The sequence below is a fragment of the Poecilia formosa genome, unplaced genomic scaffold (assembly GCF_000485575.1).
Source record: "Poecilia formosa unplaced genomic scaffold, Poecilia_formosa-5.1.2 Scaffold672, whole genome shotgun sequence".
Taxonomy (NCBI): Eukaryota; Metazoa; Chordata; class Actinopteri; order Cyprinodontiformes; family Poeciliidae; genus Poecilia; species Poecilia formosa.
In genome coordinates this window covers 12208-37141 of record NW_006800611.1, presented here as the reverse complement: position 1 = coordinate 37141, position 24934 = coordinate 12208, and the positions used below count along the sequence as shown (strand labels likewise).

At 37.6% G+C, this 24934-nt stretch overlaps 1 protein-coding gene across 1 annotated transcript in view; it reads left to right on the top strand.

The window, feature by feature from the left end:
* LOC103130780 (neuropilin-1a-like) overlaps nt 1-24934 on the top strand; it is a 71182-nt gene that overhangs the window by 34066 nt on the left and 12182 nt on the right. Inside the window, exons 4-11 of the mRNA XM_007542277.2 lie at nt 1589-1816; nt 5360-5530; nt 8512-8678; nt 20504-20659; nt 21494-21638; nt 22885-23060; nt 23901-24056; nt 24693-24837. Of these exons, the coding sequence (XP_007542339.2) occupies nt 1589-1816; nt 5360-5530; nt 8512-8678; nt 20504-20659; nt 21494-21638; nt 22885-23060; nt 23901-24056; nt 24693-24837 (1344 nt within the window). The remainder of the gene's footprint in view (nt 1-1588; nt 1817-5359; nt 5531-8511; nt 8679-20503; nt 20660-21493; nt 21639-22884; nt 23061-23900; nt 24057-24692; nt 24838-24934) is intronic.

Sequence of the window (24934 nt, the reverse complement as noted above, 5' to 3'; positions counted from 1 at the left end):
AAAAGAATAAATGTGATATATATTGAGATTTGGCTTTTCCGTGGAGAGAAATTAACAATATTCACTGAAAACGGTTAAAAATTTACAAGATTTAGAAAACCAAAGTTTACATGTTGCTGATATTTACAGGTATTTAACCAATCATTTCTCTCAGTAGATAACAAAACAATTTTGAATGTTTTTCTGTCTTATTTCTAATATTTCTGTTAACAAATAAAGCATTTATTGATTTTTTTAATAGATTAATAAAATTTCCATGTGCATTCTTATAAATGTATTTATTTCATATATTTATTTTACATTTAGTCATATTTAAATTACTTAAAGCACCACACCTATGTATATATTTTTAAATAAGGTTTATATTGCTTATGGTTATATTTGTATTTACTAATATTTAACACTTTGGATGCTTGTCTGCAAATAAGTAATTTCAATAAAGTATTTTCCATTCTGTTTAATAATTAAATAATTAAATTCTGGTTGTAAGATTCTGTGTTTTTGCAGAATAATGTAATAAAACCAAAAAGAAACCCAGAATACTGGAGTCCTGACAGAAATCTGATGCTAAGAATATAATCTAATTGTTTGTCCTGGTAGAAAACAACATGTGAAAACAGATTTTGTGAGTAAATAATTACATGGATTTCTGTGTCTGTGTGTTTGTCTGTTTTCGAGTTTTTGTCTCATTGCTTCATGTTGACTCTTTCAAATTGCCTGAAACCGCCAGTAAATACGAGCCGAACTCGGCACAAGCTAATGTCTAATTAAATCTAAGAAAATCTGTTTTACTGCAGCAACAAAATGTTTCACAGAAAATAAAAAAAATTATATATAAACAAAAGCAGCCTCTGATACATGTGTTTATGTATTTAGGTTTAGGGAAAAAATCTGAAATAGAGCAGCTTTTTAAGTAAATAAAATTAAGATCAGTCTAGTTGAGATATCACCATTTTCATTTCTGTTGAACATCTTCAAAATGGGAAAGACAAGGAAACAACTCCTAATTTAGATGTTATAATCGAGGCACATACTTTCACATAAAAATAAAATTAAGAATAACATTCTGCTCAGCAGGGCCAAAATTTCTACAGAAAATGTGTGAAGTTGGCAAAAATATTGAACTCCAGTTCAAAGAAATGTGCAAAATATGCATTTTCTTAATGCAAGAAGTGAAAACAAAAACTGTGGAAATGGCAGAAATGTCCCTTACCAGCAGAAATGTTATTTCAAATGAGTAAAAACTGAAAACACAAGCAATTTGCTGAGAGCAATGATGATTATATTTTATTTAAGAGTTTTAGCAGCTGCTGGGAGGAAGAATCTATGATTACGCTCTTTTGTGCACCTGGGATGTACTGATGTACTCTGATTGGTTGTTTCTAGTGAGTTTCCAGCTAGTTTCCCAGATTAACTTTTCATATTTTATTCAACAAACATGTAAAAATATATATATATTTTGTAAAAGTTGCATACTGCAGTTTTCATGAAAGTTTTCAAATTGTGAATTGGAAACACGAATCCACTGAACTGGTTTTACTTCTGAATGCTTCAGCTTTGGTTCTGACTCCAGGTCTGTCGCCTTCAGGTCCAGAATGCTCCAGGAACTTCACGGCTCCCAGCGGCGTCATCGAGACGCCGGGTTTTCCCGAGAAATACCCCAACAACCTGGAGTGCACCTTCATGATATTCGCCCCCAAGATGGCGGAGATCACGGTGGAGTTCTACAGCTTCAACATGGAGCCCGACACCACGCCGCCGGCCGGCGCCGTCTGCCGCTACGACTGGCTGGAGGTTTGGGACGGCTTCCCCGCCGGTGAGGAACCAGAACCACACGCTTAATGAGAATCAGAGAGTTTAAACTACAAACATACATTAGATGACATTATTCATTTTGAACTGCAAGATTATTGATCTAATTCTCTTTTCCAAAATTTTATTTTTGAAAAGTGAATTTTCGAAAGTCGAAAATTCGCTTTTCATGTTTTATGTTCAAATGTTGAATAAGAAACATGAAAAGACTAGTTCACCTTTGATGTGAATTTAATGCAAAGATCTCAAAATTTAATGGCGATAATGTAAAAATTAAACTAGTTCCCCAATAAATTTAACTGCAAATTTTTACGATTTGAAGAGAGAACATTTATTTTTTAATGAGTTCACTTTGAACATGAATTTTGAGCAATGTTTTCAATAAATATTGAGTTTGTAGTTTATTTGCAGTCCTCTGCATGACTTTGTTAAATAAAGACAATAGGACATTTTTGGCACTAATGGCAAAAGGTTTGGGCAGCCCTGTTCAAGGCAAATGGACTGAAGTTTAATTAAATGGGCCTAAATAGGAGCTGCTACTCAGTGGAGCTGATACAATGAGTAATAAACAGAATCATCCAGCAGGTAATGATCGTTCTGTTTGAGTCCAAACCAATTCTTCTTTCCACAAATGGCATCTGGATGCACTGACAGCGGAGGGGAGACTCCCACGCAGTTCGCTCATTGTTCCTTCACCAACCGCGTTTGGAAAACCGGCACATGAATGACGGAGACGCAACCTGTTCACACTCCCTCTCCTCCAGCTTGGACGGCTCGTCTCTGCCTCCATTGTTGCCTAATTAGCCGTACGGCGCGCCGATAATCACCAGAGCTGTAAACCTGGGCCGGGCGCCTGGCCCGCGGTGCCCAGAGAGCCTTTTCTCCCCGATAACTGGCTCGGGAACCTGAGGGACTGGCTCAGGTACACAGAAACTGACACGCACTTTAAAGCGGCGCCAGCCTGCCAGGACTCTTCCTGTCAAACGGTCCGTGTTGGTGCGTGTGTCGGCACGCGCTCAGGTGCATCTGTGCTCAAGAGCGTTTGTGGGTTTGATTGAGCCAAACGTGTTTGTCAGGGAAGATAAGGGAGCGTCTCTGCAGGAGGGTTCACTCCGACATGCATTGATCTCATTTCCTTTCAACTTGCTCCCTTTAATTAAAATTCAGTCAACTTAATCAGACTTACAGACATCTGCAGCTTCCCAGGTTTTCTTTAGATCAGTCAAGTTTATTTCTGTGGCACATTTCAGCACTGAGGCAGTTCAAAGAGCTTTACATCATGAAAACATAAAACATCATTACAGTTTGTCAAATTCACATTAAATAAGGCTTAATGCTCCATTTATTATGAATCAAAAGCAACTCTAAAAACATGGATCTAGCCTTGATTTAAAGGATGTGTCAAACTCGAGGCCCCTGGGCCTAATCCGGCCCGCCGTAGATTTTTATGTGGCCCTTTAGACTCCAAATTACATCAGTTAGTCCCTCCAGTTTTTCACAAATCTGCAAATCCACACAAAATCAACAAATCTAAATGCAACAAATTGTCACCTAGTAACCCCAGCTAAACTAAGCCCCGTTACCTAGCAACCTCGGCCATGCCCAGCCCCGTTACCTAGCAACCTCAGCCATGCCCAGCCGGGTTACCTAGCAACCCAAGTGAAATTTCAGAGTTTGGTTGGCTAGTTTTACGCTCTGATCTGTACAATGGCTGACAGCTGTTCTGTCGTTGGCTTTCCATTCAGAAATATAATAATATAAAACAGATATCTACACAGATACAGTTTATTTGAACTGTAGTTCATCGTCAGGTTTATACGCTCCCTTACTATTACAAAAAACGCTCAAATTTAGTTTCTTCTTCTATCCGGTTTTCGTGAGGCTCCACGTTGCCCGTAGGATTTTTTTTTTCTCCTCCTTATTTTAGGTGTGATTTCATCAGCCGACGGCTTTGGAGTAAAAACCATTTCACACGTCCTGCGATAAGGATGAAATGGCTCCAAACGTAATCCGTCACAGATCGCCGACTACCTGCTTCAGACTGTAACTGATAAACCTAATCCATCAGATTACTGCAGCTCAGCATTCCTGTGCGAGTGCTTCATGTCTCTTTTTCTTAGCTTTTTACCTCTAAGCTGAATTAAAAGAATATATTTTTGTATCATGTAAGAGGAGATACTGTATCTCCACCAGGCAGCACCACAAGCTTCATTTTTGCGAGTTGGAGATAAGAAAAAAGCTAAAATGTGTGACCAGCTGGGGACTCTAAATGTCATTAGATATGAAACGACATGTCTCTCTGTGCCTTTAATGAAAGAAGAAGAAATTTCTTTTAGATATTTATTTTCCCGACGGGTTAATTCCCTGAATAACAAATGCTCACATCAGTTCTCTGTGTTTATCTCGGTTTAAAATGATCCGCCTGGTGCACAGCAGAATTACTTTCACCAATTTACTTTGGTATTCATAAGAAGGACTGAATGCATTTGTTACTTCATGAAAAAGGTATTGATTTTTCACTTGGTACGCTTCCAGATAATTAATGACACTTAATTACCAGCTCACCATTTGTCAAAGAATTGCAATATGGAGAGAAATTTTTTAAAAAATGGCTGCAGTTCATTTAACAAGACAGTTCCAGAGTAGAAACATAAAGTTGATCATTTATAACAATATTAATGCTACTTTGCAATCTTAAAATTGCTTTTTCTTTAATTAGTTTCAAAAGCTATATTTAATTTGAAGAAACATAAGAAATTATGAGGTAATCAAAGAGTGAAAATAGAGCAAAGACCAAAGTTAACGCTGAAATAAATTAATCAGAAAGACAATTTCCACATCAACAGTAGGAAATGTTCAACGGGGAGGTTAGTACGGTGGACCAGAAGAGTCAACAAATGCAAAAGAAAAAGACCGCAATGCAACAGCAAAAACGTCACAAAGCCAAAATGGATCAACGAAATCCACAACTCAACAAAAAAACCACAACGCAACAGCAAAATCCACGACAAGAAGTCACAATACAACAACGAAATCCATAACAAAACAACAAAAATACACAAGGGAACAACAGTGATGGTACAAAAACAACAAAACAGACAAAGCAACAGTAAGAAACCACAAGGAAAAGTTTTGTTTAAACAGAATTCATGCTAAACTGGCCAGCGTTTGTTTTTTGACCCTTCTGGACGACTATATGTGAACAGGAATATTTAAAAATAGGTTTAAATGTTGACTGAAGCCATCATGCTAACCAAGATATTAGGGTTATAACTCTGACCTTATTATCTGCATTTTAATCTACAGACTTATCAATGACCTTACCATCATTTATATATGTAAAGAAATCTTATTTTTGATATTAGGGAGCAAAACAATACAGTTTTTGTTTTGAAACCTAATTCTATTTAATCTGTGACCAATCTTCCCCTCTTATGAATGGATCTAATGTCGGTGCCGTGTTTGCAGCCTTATGAAAATGTACGATGGCGTGAATAAGATGGAAACTGCTGATGAAGCTGACTGTCTCGTTCTTCCTCTTCCTCAGTGGGTCCTCACATCGGCAGGTACTGCGGCCACAAGTCGCCGGGTCGGATCATCTCCCACACGGGCATCCTGTCCATGACCATCACCACCGACAGCGCCATCGCCAAGGAGGGCTTCACGGCCAACTACACCATCCGAGAGAGGGAGCCTCCCGCTGGGCACCAGGACGACGGTGAGACGCTAGCGCTTCCTACGGACGTTGTTAAAGATTGCTTCTTAAATACAACAGTAATCCTGGACTTTAGAAAGGGCTTTTATCTTAAAGATGTAAACAAAACTCTTAAATTTAGGTAAGCACGATATAAAAATATGGGCTAATATCACTAAATATTATTGTTATAGATCGATTTATCTAGCTAGCTATCTGGCTATTTGTTTAGCTAGGTAATTAGCTTGGTATCTAGCAATCTTCCTGTCCATTTGTCTGTCTAGCCAGCTATCTAGCTAATTAGCTAACTATCTGTATGACTAGCTATTTTAGCTATTTATGTCACTGTCACCTATCTAGCTAGTTAGCAATATAGCTACCTGTCCTGCTAGCTAATTAGCTATCTATCTAGCATGTTGTCTGTCTATTTGTCTATCTAGCTATCTGTATGTCTGGCTAACTGGCTATTTGTATAATCTATCTAGAAATAAACGGTCGTTAATATGAGCCCGGTCTTATTTATCGGACATAACCGATGTTTATCGCAGTATGTCGTGCATTACAAAATAATAATTATTAATAATTAATCATTTTAATCATCAAATAACTAATATTTAAACATAAATATGAAACTAAAGAACAGGTTACACTTGAACATTGTTCAAACATCACTGAATATTTTTTAACAATCTCTAAAATCTAAATTTCTGTGTGTCATATGAACTTTTTAGTTCTCATTATAGTAATATTTGGCGCAGGTCAGAGTCAATTTGTTCTTGGTAAATAAACACTTTGAGCCAGTTTAGCCTGCATAGTTGCATTAAGATGTGTGATTTGTTTTGACTCACTGCTTTAACACCTCTGTTCCTGCAAGCTGACACATTTCGCAGCGCTGACTGAGCACGCAGTGAGATGTTACCTAGTATTTAAATCATTAATAAGTCATGCAACTCATTAATGGAATAAAAACAAAAGATATTTCTTCTGTTTAAAGTATTATAACATTTATATCTCAATAAAAACGTCACTGAATGTATTTTATATGATGACTGCAAGTCAGTTTCTGTTAATTACTAATAAAAGGGATTAGATTCCAGCAGATTAGATTCAGTTTATTGTTTCAAGAATTATTTATGACCCTGAATCAGCTTTAGTTAGATAGATTGATATAAACTAGATTTACTGATCAGAAAATGTGTAAATAAATAAACCAAAATGTATTTAACAAGGATAAAACAAAGTAGTTTTACGGAAACAAAGCACAGCTGGATTAAATGGTGGTGAAACACGAATGAACTGGTGAGAAATCAGGATAAACTGGTCAGAATTTCAACCAACTGAGCTGAAAACTTTACCTGACCAGAGAGAATAACAGTGAAAAAACAAAAGATAATAAAATAAAAATCACGAAAACCAACAAAAACATCTTCAGTCTTCAGACAACAGAAAGAACATATGAAGCAACTTTTAGATTTATCTCTAGCCACAGTTTGTAAACGTATCAGTTGTTAGATCTAAATTTAATCGCCTCTTATTCTTCTAGATTATTATTTCGATTCAGAGTTTCTTCCTGGAGCAGATAGCTCGTATTTTTATCGCTTTGACCCATTTCCAGCTCCTATCTTCTGCTGCTGAGCAATCTGTTTGGCCGATTTCACACCAGACTTTTATCAGGAGTCTCCGATTCTGTTAAAGTTGCTCCCTGGGGATTTTATTCTTCCTGGTCCCTGACAGAAGAAGCCGGTTTTCTGCATAGCTGGGATTCCTGTAGAGGTATAAATGCGTTTTTAACCCTTTGGTTGTCGCTGACCCGGTTCAGGAATTCTGGGTCCCACGGTGTTCGACGTTTCTGGGGAAACATTCACGTCAAACAAAACTGATTTTCCTGGAGGACTTTGAAGCGACTGCAGGATTTATTTCTTTGTTCTGGGATGTCGGCGTCCCGGCTGGACAGGGAAGGGACGGATAAGGATAAATATCAAATTACCAAAACAACAAGTTTGGTGAGACAAACGTCTGCCCACGTTTTGTTTGTGAAATGCAGGAATTGATGCAAAGCGTTTGTATCAGGCTTGCAGACCTTGTGTCTCCCACTCAGAAACACTCACACTTCCTTTTGCGTCCTCCTCCCTTTTCCTTCCCAAGGCTCTCCTGCTGTGATAAAAAAAACACTCAGATGCTGCGTCTCATTCAAAGATTCGCTTAAATCTTTGAACGAGGTGCTTTCTCTTAAGCTTAGCGTTAGGTTAGCCAAAAAGAAGTCACAAACATGCAGAAACTCATCAAAATCACCACATTAAAGTATTAAAACCATTACATCTGAAACGATTAATCATGATTAATCGACTATTGAAATAATCATCAAATAATTTAGTAACTGATTAACTGGCAGCAACAGGTAATTTCCCGAAACAACATTAATCATGATTAATCAATTTTTAAGTAATTGTTAACTAATGTAGTATTTGATTAATCGTTAACTGCCATTTGTAGAAAAAACAAATAATTGATTAATCGTGATTAATCAATATAATAATATCATTTTGTCATTGGTTAATTGCTAATACAGTCTCATAAAAGGTCATTTGCTGAAATAACAAATAATAGATTATTTATAACACTCGATGAAGAATGATTAATCAATTTTTGAATAATTGTCAATAATTTAGTAATGATTAATCATTAACTACCCTATATAGACTCAGAAAAGGCCATTTGCTGAATAACAATTATTATTGATTAGCTCTGAAACAATTAATCGGATTAATTGTGATTAATCGACTATTAAAATAACTGCCTACTAATTTAGTAATCAATTAATTGCTACTTGCCGTACACAGACTCAAAAAAGGCCTTTTCCTGAAATACCAACATGCTCAGAGCAGTAAGTAGCACAAATCCCCAAAGGAATGCTGTTATTACATCATAGGCAATAAAAAGTTTATTTTCTTGTTAAAAATGAATTGAATTATTTGTTTACTTGCTTCTCCCTCTGTGTTTCTCAGATTTTGCCTGCATGGAGCCGCTGGGCATGGAGTCCGGGGAAATCCCCTCAGACCTGATCAGGGCGTCCTCCCAGTATAACTCCAACTGGTCCCCTGAACGCTCCCGGCTCAACTACCAGGAGAACGGCTGGACGCCGTCAGACGACACCATCAAGGAATGGATTCAGGTCAGACGTCTCAAATAGAGCTGCAGCTAACCACTAATTTGATTATTCTATTCTGACGATTAATCAATTAATCAAATAAAAAAAGACAATTGGTACATTTTGTCATTAAACCACTTAAACCTTTTTATACAATGTTAGAAATGTATTAAAAGGTGAAAATACACAATTGAATTAATGTTTTAAATAAGAAAATACACATTTTATTGCCAAAAATACAGAAACAACAGCATTGAATTAGTGAATCGTTGGTTATTTGTAGCTAAAGATGAGAAAGAGAAAACTCACCCTTTCTGCTTGATTCAACATCAATGCAGTGTATGAATAATCTGATTATTATTTATTGGATATCAACTCAGTTTGTTTTATTTTTTCAGAATTTGAAGCAAATGAAGCTAAAACTGTTACTTCAGGAGTTCGGGGTTGAATATACCCACAAAGAAGGTTTTTTGTCATATCTTAAATGCAAAATTTATATATTTTTGAGACTTTATACTCCAGTTATCGATTAATCAATCACTAAATTAGTTGACAATTATTTTAATAATAGATTAATCGTGATTAATTTATAATTGAATTAATCTATAATTTAAATCCAGACCACTATAAGATCTTTCCATCACCATCTCCAGTAACTCTTTTATTAACCTGACATTTAATTTCTCTGTGGAATCAATAAAGTATATTTGAATTTGAATTAATCCGATTAATTGTTTCAGTCGTAGCTTCAAAATGCAGTTTTTAAGTTGGAACTATAAAGATAAAAACATGTTAGTAAATAAATAAGCTTTGCATGCGTTGAACACACTGTTTGTGCCCTTTTTTAGCACATGATGTTTTTTTCTAAGGGAAGCAGTTGGAGGTTATGTCACTTTAATCCTCACTTCCAGAGTCTGAGCTCAAAATAAAAGCCTCTGATTTCCCAGCGGAAAAACATTGCTCCTCTGTTTGCCTTTCACTGCGCCACCGAGAACTCACTCACATCTGCTCTGAATATTGCTCACTCATTTGAACCACTTCTACACACGTTATAGTGATGGTAGACGGGGAAAAAAGCCAACATGAATTAATTATTTACATCTGCTTCTGCTGCACAGTTTCCTGCCGTCATGCTGAAATCTGATGTAGCGGCCTGCAGCCACTAAATGTAGACTTTAAACATTTATAAAACATTCGTGTACAGCTTAAAGTGGCAACATTTACTCATCTGAACACTGATAAAGGCTAAGAAACTGAATCTGACAACTTTACGTTTTAAAAAAAGATGATTTTAGAGGTGGTTTGGTTAAAAAGTTGCAGCAGGGAATTCATATTTTTTATAGTTTAGATGTTTAAACCAAAACAAATCATAAGCAATATTAGAAATGTAAATAAATACAGTAATTAAACTTTAATTCTAAAGTATCTGCAGTGCTAGTTTGAGCTCTTCTGTCCACTTAGATTAGTTATTCTCATGGCTGCATCTCCATTTAACTCTCCATCCATCCATTCATTATGTTTATGTGGCGACTGGCCGCCTGTCCGCACTGGGTACACCCTGTACGGCTCTCCAGGCTACCACAGGGCTAACACCCACACACACTCAGGCGAATTCAGATTAATCTAACATGCATATATTTGGGACGTGGGAGGAAGTCGGAGTACCTGGGGAAAACCAGAGAAAACATGCAGACTCCGTCCGATTCAGCTGCACGACGAAAACACTACAAAAAAATCAACTCCAATTAATTACAAATTGTTTTAAGGAAATGAAAAGGTGAAAGTTAAAATATTTATAGATTTACATACAGAAAATCTGTTAGATAAGAGAATAAAAATCTAATGGTGTATATTTGGGTATTGGAATCGATTTATCGTTGTTCATAGTGATGCTAAACTGAAGGCTACTACTGTTTATTCATCCAAACTCATCTACATAGATCATAATGCTGGAGCCAGTGGGAAATGCAGAGAGGAATGAATGTTTGTTGAAACACAGAATGAAATAAGAAAAGTATTATGCTTGTCTAGCTAGCAGTTAGCCTGTTATGTATGATAAAATATAGCTTAATAGTTATATCTTTCTTTTTTTTTTTTTTTATTTATGACTTGTTCAGATCGCCATTCTTGCCCTACCTTGAAATGTCAACAGATTGAGCTCCAACTATAATATCCAATTTGTGAATTATTCCGTTAAACCAAATGTTTTCTTCACTGTTAGCAGTAATTAGCTGTGTGTAAACACAGGCTAGCAGCTACACAGGCTAACAGCTCTTTCTTGTCATAATGGAGGATAAATGAAACAGCAAAAATTATTAAGAGATTTGATGTTCAACAAAGTCAGTTTTGGTCTTATGTTCAACTCTGTAGGTAGCAGCTAGCCTTTGTTTAGCCATGCTACAAAGTAGGTTGGAAGCTAAAGATGCTAACTGCTTGCATGTTCAAACATGGCTTGATTTTGATGGGTATTCTTGTTCAAGTCAGTGAGAATTAAAATGTCTGTTAATTATGGACATCAACATAATCTTATGTTAACTCAAGACTTTTGAGATAACTTAAACTCTTGTTTTATTTATATATTTTATTTAATTTCGTCTCTAGTTTAGCTTTTTAAATTCCTCTTGTTTAAGTTCATGCTTCAGTATTTCTGTGCCAGCACATTGTGCTTTTAAGCTAAACAAGGTGAGTTAAGCATGGCGTAAATACAGATTTTTCTGTTTTTAAAAAGAAAATGAAGCTCAAACTACAGGAAGCAGAAACAATTAATTCAGATTCAGTCCCCTGATTCACAGCTGCTCAAATCGTTGGATATTTACATGAACTCCGTTACCCATAATTAAATTTACAAGCCCAAACAAGCGTGTTTGCTTCTCCTCTGGGTCAAGAAAACAACTGGATTCAGTCTGAATTATCAAACCGGTATGGACATGTGTGGCTGGCGTCCAGCGCCGACCCATTGTCCAGGACAGGAACTCATAGAGGAAATCCCACAATGCCCTGTGCTGCAGGAGCAGACCTCCACTTCCCTCCTGTGAGAGTTACAACAGGAAGTAGACAGGAACGCCGCCACAGCGCCAGATTAGTGACTGTGGCTTTCTATTGTCTGTCTGGGGACGTGTTTCACCGCCGGGGCCTCTGGGACATCAGGAAATGAAGGACGGAGATTTAATTGGGGTTAATGGGTTCACGCGCTGGGTGGAAACTGCTGGTTTTACACGAAGGTCACCAACGGCATTAAAAATGTGGCCATTTTGAATAAAATTATTTTGAAGTGTTGAAATAATGAGGACACGACTAATGAGATGGTAAAGTTGACAAAGAAACTTGGATCAATAACTGGGCCGCTCTGCAAAGGCAATTAATGTTTCAGCAGAAATGTTGGATGTGTGGACGTTCATTAGACCCTCCGGTAGTCTCCTGTTCCCGTTTCTAATCTATGCTTTATTTAAATAGTTGTGTTAAACTCCGGTGTGCATTCACAGTGGGCGATGACAAAGTCTCGGTTCGGGTTAAAGAAAAGGTTAATTATGGACTCGGTCAGTTCTTCAAGTATGAGAAAAGAGCCGCGAGGAAATATTGACTGCATATGTAGCTCATATGATGTTTTAATTATATCTAAATGGAAATACAACCTGACTTTAACTATGTTTACATTTATTTTCACTTTGATTTCTAAAGAGGATTGTTTTTAACATGCTGTTCCGTCTCCCCAAACTCAACTTCACTCATATGGAAAACATCCTCTTATTGAATCTGCATCAGGATAAATTAAACTTACAACCAACCACTTTCTTCTGGCTGTTTAAAGTTTTTATTTGGCAATAGAAAATAACTTGAAAATTGTACATTTTATACTGATCTGATGCAAATTTAGCTGAAAAAAGACACTGAAAATCAGTTTTGATAAACCCAGTGGATTGACTCCAGCCTTCTTTGATTTGGATTCACACTGATCCTGTTTGGTTCGCTTTAGAAGTCCAGTTCATTTGACTGGAAAGTTCAGTTCATTTGTTGACGTTTGAGTCTGTGATCATACTCTGATGAGAACCAAAGAAGCGAACTTGAATGCATATGTGAACGCCAAGCGGATCGGATGCTGCTCCAAAAGTAGGAAGTGCAGGGCATTCTGAGTAAATGCAACCAAAACAAACATGCTAGTCTAGCGCTAGCAGGAGAAATGACTTGTGGATTTTTACTAAAGGCAACCGCTAAGATCTGACGCCGTTCCATTTCTGTTTATATTTTGTGAAGAAGGAAGTTGCGCTCAGTGTCTTCAGAGGTTTTCCTGTTGTTTCCTTCAGTGGTTCTTGGTGCAGCGCCCCCACAGGCGAGGAGGGGAACTGGTTTTTCAGTTAACTTAGTTCTTTTGACTCAGTGCAAAGAGAACCGCGGCAGCTGAAAATGTAATAAATGTTGCAGTTTTGGTCTCGAATCGAACCGAGTTTACCGGACTGGCAGGTGTTGCTGCTGGCGGAAACGACAATGAAGAAGATGACAGGAAATGGTCTTCTTCGTGGTTAGTTTTTTTTTTTTTTTCAGACAGTTAGCCTCTCACAGCATCACAGTTCATTAAAAGTTGAGTCTTTAACGACTAGTTTCTCCAAATGCGTACATATCTGCTCCCAGGTGTAATTAAGTCACCAACGTCTCCTCTGATTGGCTGAATTACGAATATACCTCATGTTTACGTCACATGAACAAACTTATTCAGGTGTGATTTTAATTTAAGTTCTTATTTAATGGAAACAGCAATTTCAACATTAGCAGAATGTCAACAAAAATTTGTGCACATTTGCAGCTTCTGCCGTATTTCTGAGACAGAACTGAAATAAAACAAGTTTAATGTTTATCTTCTGACTGTATCCAAAGTTCAAGGGACAAGGTGAGACTTTTTCTACCCTTCAGCTTCAGATTCAGTTCGTCTGGCCACAAGATCTACAAACCTATTGTTAAAAGAGTGAAATAATGTCCTGATTGCTGCATGAAATCAGCTCTGTTTATCTCTGCTGTTCATGAAAGCCTTGTTCTGGCAGCTTCTCCGTAAGAAACAGCGGCACGGCTACATCTGGCCGGGTGATTTATGTCCCTCTGAACCGGGCCTGTTGCTCCGCCTCATTGAGCCTCCAGAGTAATGACTGGAGGTTTTTTCATGAAGAGGATTTTCCATTTTATTTGATTAAGTGTGCTGCGATCCAGCTCCGCGCCGCGTCTCTCCGCCTGTGGCTTTGGATTCCTCTTATTTAAGATGAAAATTATGACTCGGTTAATTCCTGCATGCCTGTCCCCTCCACTGCAGGCAGCTCTATTAATTATTTACAGCCATGTATATTTTATCGATACTATTTTCAGGTTTCTGTTGGGTGAAGCGTCCCGCTGGCCGTCTGCTTGGAGGCAGACAGTCGGCTCATTATCTGGCTTTATTGTGACTCTGTAATCATATTTCTCACAGCAGTGACTCATTTCAACTGCATGCTGGAAATTTGCAATAAAATTATGAGCTCTTATGTTTAGACATTAAAAATCTGAGACGCTTTGGTTCATCTCAACAAAATATAACCAGACCAACTTTGTTATAGTTAACTAAAACCAATGAAAAGTGAAAATTAGAGAACATTTTAACTAAAATACATAAAATATTAGTTAATGGGGAAAAACTACAGTAATGGAAAAACACAAAATCTTACCAAGTGTTTTTAGTCTAGTTTCTACTGCAAATATCTTAGTACATTTGAAATAAGAAAACTACCTTAGAAGTAACTTTTCAGCAAGATATAGGAGCTTGTTTTAACCCAATAACTCCATAATTTTGATGAAAAACTTCTACTTCTACTGGCAGATTGAAAAAATATAATATGAAATTATCTACCAATGAAACAAGTACTTTTCCAGCAAAATTAAGAAATTTAGCTCATGTTTGCTGCTGAAAAGTTACTTGCAAGTTAGTTTTCTCTTATTTCAGGTGAACTAAGATATTTGCACTAGAAATTAGAGATTTTGTGTTTTTGCAGTGAACTTATAAAATTAACTAAAACACACTGAAGTTATGGATATAATATTATTTGTTTTTGTGTTTTTGAATCTATTAAATAGTCTTTCAAACTGATGCAAATTATTTTTGTCCCCAAACGCAAGCAGTTTACATCAGTTTTCGGTAAATTACGGAGCTCCATATGTCTCAAAATGCGACAGTAAAAGTTGGTACACACTCAGTTGTTGCTCAACAATAATTGAATCTTCTGTTGAGTATTTATTATCCAATCAATGGAAACATAACCACAATACAATACACAATACAATACCTAAAACTTAACCAAAAATACTAATAAAAACTAAAACTAAACAATATTTAACCAATAATACCAAATGAGATGTTGGAATAACAAATTTTCCTGCACGATAAATTGTCCCAGAAGTTATTACAGTAAAAGATAATATTGTTGTTTTGAGACCATTTTCTGTTGGTATAACAGTAATGATAATGCAAAAACACATCCAGTAAATATCAGTAAACTTTAAATTGTAACGAACAAGTAACATTGGAACTGGAAGATATTTTAAATCTTCAAAATAAACCAAACAACAGAAACAATAAATAAAGTCAATTATAAAGTCTCTGAAAATAAAATTGGACCATTTGATAGTTTTTTTTGAGCAGCAATGAGGAACCAGAAAAGGCTTCCTCCCTTGAGTTTCAGGTATTTATAGAGACTCGTTTGACTTCAGGATTACATTGACGCCATCAGGAAGCGATGGGTTGTTTACATCTGGAGAACACATTTAGGCTTTGTCTGCCTGAGGCGCATTGTCATCGTGGGGGAAACAATACGGATGAAGTTCCTGCAAAGAGCCTTAAAGAGTTGACCGACCCGGAGCAAATTTCTCCATGTTTACTTATGAACCTGGAAAATATCAGGAGAAACTTGTAAAAACAGATTGATCACACTAAAGAAAACTTCATGGTTCACAAGATAAATGGGATTATCTTGCAGTTATTCAATATTCCTGAATATTTAACATTGTTTAGCAATAACTTTAAAAACCTTTCATTTTGATTCAGTTTAATTAATTAAGTACAATATAATGTAGAGATTGTTGGACCTTGAACAGAATCTTGTGGAACTCCAGTAAACTCAGATTCAAGATGAATAAAAAGCATGAAGTTTATTAAGGAAAATACTTCCTGAAACAAAACAGTTCTGGTTAAGTTCCTCTCCATTTTTTATGAAAAACCAGAAAGTCTCTTATCGCATTTCTGCTCGATTCTCATCTCCCTTCACTTTTCCATCTTGGATTTCTCCCATTCAGCTTGATTTCTTCAGTTGAATTCAAAGAAATGGATGAGTTGGGATTGTAAATGTTGATTTTCTGTGCTGTTTTAGATTGTAGTCTGTAATCTGGTTGTAGTTTCAGCAATGGCAGCTGAGGAAGTGAACAAAGCTGGTCATTACAAATGCTACGGCCAAACATTAGCGATTGAGTGAAATCAGATTTAAAACTTCAACAGAGTCCAGGCATCCAGGAAGCAATCATTTAACAATAGCCAACAGTCCAAGCCCGCTATACGAAGCAAATAGAATAAGGGGTTGGCAGTTTTTACCAAACTACCATTGACACAAAATGGCCGACTACTGTTGTTTTTTGGGACTGATAGTTTTCTTTGTTCGTCTTTTGGAGAGTTATTTTTGTGTACCAATTTTCAAATGTCTAGGCTACATTACAGTGTTTGAAATAGGCCAGTGGAACCTTTTCAGGTCCATTTAAATACATAAATTTCACTAATAATTGAAGCGTGTGCATCATTTGTTTTATTTTCGGATATGTCTAGGCCTCCAAAATGCTTCTTTACTTCAGAGAAGATTAATAAGAAACACTACAATTACTAATTACTGAAAAAACTGGTGAAGTCCAATTTGTGGTGTAACTGAATACAAGCACAGAGAAACTCAGCGAGTGCCGAACCCCCAGATAAGAATGGGGTAATTAAGGGTTTTATTTTTATTATAGCTAGGTCCCATTTGGAAGGCTGTGGCATCATTAAAGTTTAATCCTAATTTGCCAAATTTAAACGAGTTATGTTCCCATCTTGCAGTTTGTTTTCCTTCATTAAAAAGTTCTAAGTGAGAGTATTTCTCTGTTATAAATAGTTGGCAGTGCCAGCCGCTGAGCAATTAGGAGATGGAAGGCCAATTACCTTCAGCCAGTTGATGGAGGAAGTGTGGAAAATGGAACAATGAGCCAAAGGATTACTGTAAACACTGAGAGTTTTCCTGTTTCAAAAGGAAAAACCAGTCAGTCTGTTCACTTTAATCTCTGGAGGCTGGATCTCGTACGTTAGCCTCCTCTTGCTGCATTTGAACTTAATCATTGACTCATTTTCCTTTTAAACACTGGATAATATGAATGTTTTCATCAATATTTACGTTTTCCTGACTTTTTTACATCTTATGTATGTAAATGTGAAACTGACTGTATGACCTACTTCCTCGTTCAGTTTGGGGTTGTTTAAACACTCATTCAGTTGATCTGTTTAATTAGTTTGGAAGTGGATTTGAGTTGAAGATGCTCTAAGATTAATGTGTAGCTTCCCCTGCTGGACTAAACCTGTTGTGAAAACCTTTAACTGAAATTGTTGTTCATGATTTGTTTGAGCCACGGTTTATTGATGTAGCCAAACATCAAGAAGAAAGTCTCAGAAAACATGAAACTCGATATTTGTCATTTCCTTTTCCATGTAGATTTAACATCAAACTTATAGTTTGACTTTTAAAAAACACAATAATCAAACATCAAATGGCGAGAGCAAATTCAAATACTAACTTAAAGCAACAAGTAAATTATTGTAAATGAGCAAGTTAACAATATCTAACAATATCTGCTAGCTCCTATGTAGCTAGCATGCTGGCTACATAGTTATGATTGCTATGACCATGTAACTAGCATTTCCATAACTATGGGTACTAGCTACTAAGTAGTGACCAGCTCCTATGTAGCTATGTCTGTGTATCTAGACATTGTAGCTACATAGGAGCTAGCATAACTAAAGCCGATTTCAGGTGACATTATTGGTAGTTTCAAATAGAACTATACCTAACAGTTGGTCAAAACAAGATTTGAGGTCAGTAGTCAGACAGCTGATGGCTTACAGACATATTAGCTGTATTACCAGCACCAGAATTTGATTTGATTGTGGCCTTTTGCCATAATGTGGACCAAAAAAACTAACTTTAGTCCGCCTACAAACCTCAGTCTTGGTTTGATTGAAGTGAACTCTGGTGCTGTTCGAATGCATATGAACGACAAGCAGACCGGAGACCGCTCCAGAAGCAGGAAGTGGAATACAGCGCAGGGCATTCTGGGTAAGTACAACCAAAACAAACAGGCTAACTAGCGCTAGCGGGAGAAATGGCTCATGATTTTTTACCAAAGTCAAAAGAGAAATCCTGCAACCAATAAAATCTGACGCTCCTCCATTTTTGTTTACGTTTTGTGAAGATAAGTTGTGCTCTGTCTCTTTTTCTGAGGTTTTTATGTCGTTTCCTGCAGTGGTTCTTGGTGCAGCGCCCCCGGAGGCGAGGAGGGGAACAGGTGTCTCATAGGGTTTTGTTTGTTTGACACAGTGCAGTGAAAATGTAGCAAAATGTTGCTGTTTTTCTCCCCAATTTAACCAAATCTACGAGACTATGTTGTAAAAATTATGTCTTGGTTTTACTTCTCTTTGAAGGCGACACTGAGTTACAAATAAACACCATAAAACACGATTTAATTTAAAAGGCATCGTTTGTTTAGTCTTTAATGAGCAACGCAGACATGTTTCCTACATGCGACATTTTCATATGGGCTGAGTGCAAACAAGTGTTGCGTCTCGTGGGAATTTAGATGAGAAGAGACGTGGGAGCGGCGGAGAGCCATCCCACGCAACATGATTTCCCAGGGGTCTCCCTGTCAATCACAGATCCCGCAGAGACCTGTGGCATGCTATTTCCTGCTCCTTCCCTGAAAAAGCTTCGGCAGGAGCAGTCAACACCCGCACTTTGGGGCCTTCCCATGTAGAGCAGCATCTCTTCGGTCGTATAATTACACGCTGCATGCGGCGGTCATCCCACACGCTGAAGCAGAGCGCCTATTCTGGCCTCATAATGCCCAAACTCAACAAACAGGATTGTAATGGAAGTCGAACGGAGAGTAGTGTCGTAGATTGCATAATTAGACCCGTTTCATGCTTTGATTCAAAGGGAAATCCTGTGATGCAGAACAACTTTAAACCATTTTCAGTTTAGATAGCCACTACTATTTGTTAAAGGTGACCTATTATGCTTCCTTGAACAAGTTGGGATAGGTTTATGGGTAATACGTGTTCTTTAGGTTTGGGATTTTGGTCTGTTCAGTTCCGCGTTTCTAGCTGCTTTTGGTCATCTTGTTTGAAATCTCAATTAGCTGCTGCTGACCAGGTCCCCCAAACTCAACATTTGGACTCACATATGAAAATGGCTGCAAAAAGATGCACAATTATACAACCATACATCTTTGAAAAGCAGAAGTGGAGCCTCCTGCACAACTAACAAGAACGCCGCTAGTGGTTTCTGGATGATAAATCTACAACAAAACCCGGTAAAACCAGCGGCTGAAACGTTGTGGAGCTCAGCTGGGGTTGCTAGGTGACGGGAATGGGGTTGCTAGGTGATGATGGGGTGCCAATGAATATGACTTAATCATTTACCAGACACCAAAAAACATTAACTTTTTGCCAAAAACTGGTTGGATGGGTTTTTAAGAGCTTGGGTTGTTTTTATGAGCAGTAGAAACCCAAATGTAAGTACAAAAATATTCAAGATGTGAATTTTGCATATTTCCCCTTTAACAGCATAAAAACTGTAAGGCTTTTTGCTATCTCTGTTACTCTTTGATAACAATCAGCTTATTAATCTTTTCACTGTTGCTTTCTGGGTAAAGACGGTTTGAACTGCCTCCTTTTCAGATTAAACAGAACTCACACTCCACATGCATTTCATTTTATCTACTCTGATCACAGTTTCATGATTATAAAAGGAAAACTGTTTCCAAGGAATGTGATTCTGATCCTAGGACTTATAGATAAAGAGACGTGGGGTTTTTTTGTATGTAAGGCAGAAAAAAAGATCACAGTTTGCTATTAGAAATATAAAAGTAATTGAGTTTGACTGTGTTCGCCTTTAGCTGACTTGCAGTAAAGGAAAATCAAATCAGCTGTAATTGAATTTCTTTTCTATTTTAAGGCTGTCTGAAGAGTCTTGTGATGTCTATCAGATGGTGACTTTATTTATGCTTTATACCCAAACACAGGGGTGTCCAAACTTTCTCCATTAGTGCCAAAAATGTTCACATTGAGAGCAGTCTTTGTTTCTCAAAAGTCCAAAATATAAACATGGTCTTGCACAGTTGCTGTTTTAGTGACAGGTAAATATTTATTTTAACTTTTTGGGGATTTATTTATTAAACATCGTTATTAAAGAAAAATACTTCATCAGTCAGTGATGAAGAAAATAAATGGCGCTCCTGGATTGGCTGGTTTGCTAACATCAGCCATTAGTGTTAGCATGTCAGCTAGCATTGTGGCTAAGTATTTTAGCTCCCCAATCAGAATGCTTTTTTAAAAAGTATTTTAGATAAGCTCAATTAAAAAAACAACAACAAATAAACAGATTTTTGGCAAATAACTTGTAACTACATTCCAGAAAAAATTCTACAAATAGGCGGGAATGAGGAATAAATCAACTTTACAAAATAAGAATGCATGTATCAGACTTTACTGACCTGAACAGAACCTTCCTGGAAGCCATTTTACTGACCCGTTGTTGTTTTTTTGTCTGCAGGTCGACCTGGGGTTCCTCAGGTACGTCACCAGCATCGGGACCCAGGGAGCCATTTCAATAGAGACCCAGAAGCATTACTTCGTCCGCTCCTACAAAGTGGACCTGAGCACCAACGGAGAGGACTGGATCACAGTGAAGGAGGGCTCAAAGCAGAAGGCAAAGATCAGCTATCTCACTGTTTTAATTCACTGTCTGGATACGTGTTGTTATCTGTGATATTCACCTTGTATCTGTCAGGTCTCATTGTCAGGATGCTTCTACTAACTGCACATTGTGGATTTTGAGGCATTTACTCTGATTTGGTGACCTTTTCTTACAGAACAACTAAAAAGCCTAAATACTCTTGGTTAAAATGCAAATGTTGCAAATCAGACATATAAAATATGCAATTTAAAGAGTGATTTATTTAGACAACAGAGCATTTTTAGAAGATTTTTGTCTTTCTAGAAAAGTAAAGTCTGGAAAATAAAACATTTTTTCATATAATTTTTCCACTTTTTTTATCCAGGCCTGGAAAATGATTTTTTTTTTAATTACAGACTGCATGGGAAGCTTGCTATTGTGAGTTTAGCCTAAATGTTGTCAGAAAATTATCAAAATTATGATTGTTTTATTTTGTACCAATAGTACTGATCTAAAATTAAGTTCTTAAAATGTCTTAAATTAATTGTTAAACATGTAAGTTGGCCTTAAATACTTTTATTAATTTTTGATTTTATCAAAGTCTTCATTTCTTTCTGTGACTTCAGATTACTGCTAATTAGCTGCTAATATCTAGCTTGTACATACGCTAACTAGCTAAATGGCTAGCTAGTAGCTAACTAGTTTTTATTTTACACTTTATATCTTACCAGCCTATTAAAATGCCCTCCTTTGTACACTTTATGATAATCAGCTCAATTCAGACTTTTTCTCTCACAATATTTAATTGGTTTTCTCAAATCTGTTAACAAAAACAGAAACAATTTTTTTTATTATTCTTATTTCCAGATCTTTCTGGGGAACCACAATCCAACAGACGAAGTCCGTGCCTTCTTCCCCAAACCGATTCTGACCCGATTCGTTCGTATCCGCCCGCTTACCTGGGAGCAAGGCATCTGCATGCGCTTTGAGGTCTACGGCTGCAGACTGTCAGGTGTGAGGCAGAACTCCATGTCTACCTGTTAAACCCACTGATTCAGCCTCTTTCTGCATGTTTTTCCTGACCTCGGTCCTTGTTTTGATTTTTTTTCACTTCTGACTTTCCCATAAACATATTTTTTGCCGGTTTTTCTGCACATCACGCATCAACCTTACACGGTTACCATTTGGGGAGCTACACCCCCACTGCTTTCTGTTGATTTTAAATAATTATTACGTCCAAACTGGGCGAAACCTCCCCACTGAAGGACACAATTATTCATTACAGTGAAGCTGTGCGAGATCATTCTGGCTCATTAATCATCCTCAGACATTATTCCCCGTCTCTGATGTGAAACTCTCAGAAGGAGCTGAGTGGAGTTGATACAGCTGAGTGGAGATCTGGTGCTCTGGACCGGGCTATGCATACATTTATGTTGTTCTCCACTGGAGAGGACATTTTGTACCCTTATCTCTGGTTCTGCAGCCAAATCAACATTTATAGGATCTAACTATTTGAATTACCTTGTTGAATTACTATTTTAACTCCCATAAGTTTAAATATTACTGGAAATATTTTAAAGTAAGATTATTTCACTGTATTTTGATTATTGGCACTGAGTTATTACGTCATAACCAGCTTAACAGTGTTTGGCACCAGCCAGATAAAAATATTGGACTTTCCTTAGGATTTATAAGCTTTGCTAAATTTTATTTAATTATGTTAATGTATTTATGTAAGTCTTATTAAATACTAACTTGTTTCAAATCTGTGTAAAACTGCCTGAGGGAACATTTATTTCCTTACCAATGAGATATTGCATATTTTGAAGAGGGGATGATGAGATTTTGTAAATCAAAAAAAGTTTTACAATTTGACACAATCTGAAAATGATAAATTATCCTAAAATCTAATCTATAAATATTCCAATAGGCAATAAGAAAGTAAAACAGATCCTGAAAACTATTTCTGTATCTGAGAATGAGCATTAAAAATATAATTGAGGCTAAATACAGGTTGAACTTTTAATCAAAGTTTTCCCTGACCTCTTTAAGTCGATAAACTGTCCAACTTAAATCCATACATTTTAGAAGAATTGCTTGTTACCTTGTTAAAAGATCATATTCAGAGTTTGAGTTGACTTTATCAATTTGAATGAATCCATTGTGGAAATTCCTGATCATTTTTGTGTGTTTGGTTCCATATTTAAATTGCCTAACCTCTGCTTCCTCTGTTGTCTCTCTGCCGTCCCGTCTCTCAGACTACCCGTGCTCGTCGATGTTAGGCATGGTGTCGGGGCTGATCTCTGACCCTCAGATCAACGCTTCGTCCTTCGCCGACCGGGGCTGGGTGGCCGAGAACGTCCGGTTGTTGACGGGCAGGTCGGGATGGACCGGGCAGCAGACCAAGCAGCCCTTCAAGAACGAGTGGCTGCAGGTGAGTCTGCAGCTCAGCCGGCTTGGATTACCTGGCAAAACCTCTGAATGCTCTGAGATATGAGTATTTGTACAATTTATAAAGTGGCTTAAGGGAAGCTATTATATAATTCACTTTTTGTGAGTTTATTTAGTACCATTTGGGTCTCAACTGCTTCTAGAAAAAGTCCAAACATTAAATCAAACTCATCCAGCCACTTTCTGGCAATAAGTCGATGTTTCTGATGGAAAAGGAATCATTTAAAAAGAAAACTAAACTATTAAGTCAGAATCGGCAAGGCATTGTCCTGTTACCTAGCAACCCCAAAGGAACCCAGCCCCGTTGCCTAGCAACCCAAGCGGAACTCCACTCACTGTTAAAGATGTACTGTTGTATAATTTGCATTTGTTTGGAGCCACTTTCACATGTGCAGAGTTTAAGTGTTGACTTTGGGAGCGTGGCCAGCAGCAGCTTATTTGCATAAAAGTGACAGAAGCCCTAAAACAGCAAATTCTGAAAAAACCCTAAAATTGAGAGAACTGAGGAGGAGAGATCACATTTTTAAACAATGACTTTGTTAAAAACAAACAAACTGTAATTAATATGTTTTGTTTAGCCCAAAGACCAATGCTAACCTGTTCAAGGAAGCATAATTAGTTACCTTTAAGATATTTTTGTATGCATTTCTAAAACAGCAAAAGAAAATCTAAATATGTGTGAATTCAAGTGACTCCTCTTCAGTAGCTCCCACATTAAAAGTGACTCAAACACACCAACAGTCCCTGTGGTCTGGGTCAGGTTGTATTTTATATGCTTATAATCCTATGATGGTGCGTAATCATCACATTTCCTTCCTTGCAGGTGGATCTGGGCCAGGACAAGATACTGAGCGGTGTGGTGATCCAGGGAGGAAAACACCACGACCGCAACGTTTACATGAAGAGGTTCAAGGTCGGCCACAGCCTGGACGGTGAAAACTGGACCATCGTTAAGGAGGAGAACACCACCAGGCCGAAGGTCAGCTTGCTCACGCTGATTTAAAACACAACGGTTCTGATTACAGCTGGCAGCCAGGGCGGCGCTCAGTGGGAAAGCTGCTGCTTCTGGGCAAAACAGGAAAGCTTAGTGCGATGGCCAACAGTTGTTGCTGAAGCAAAAGACAAAACATGAAACACCGTTCAAGATGGTTCTGGATACAAGCGGCGCCATCTTGGAGCAGGTCTGAGGTCAGCAGCTGCTCATCGACATGAGAGGGAGTGAACGGTTTGGACTTTAGATTCAGTTTCTGGCTGGACTTAAAGGTTTTCAGACGACAATGGGCAACTGGAGAAATCTAAACAGGAAATACTCTGGGAATCCAATTTTTCTGAGGAAATAAATGGACGGATGGACGGACGGACGGACGGATGGATGGATGGATGATTTGTTGGTTGGGTGATTTGTTGGTTGGGTGATTGGTTGGTTGGATGGATGATGAATTGATGGATGGTTGGTTGTCATCTCTACTCTCAGGATGTTTCTTGTTTTCCAGGAAGTTCTTCAGGAATGATGAGCAACTGAATGCCTGTAGAACCTGATATGACCTAGAACCTGATGTAGAACCTGATGTAGAACCTGTTATAGAACCTGACCCGGTTCTGTGTTTCTCTTTAGATCTTCATTGGGAACCAGAACCATGAAACCCCGGAGATGAGGTTACTCGGCCCGCTCCTGACCCGGTTCATCCGGATTTACCCAGAGAGAGCGACAGCAGAGGGCATCGGCCTCCGACTGGAGCTGCTGGGCTGCGAACAGGAAGGTCAGTCTGAGTCATCCAACCACCTGAACATCCAACCACCTGAACATCCAACCACCTGAACATCCAACCACCTGAACATCCACCCAACGATCTGAAC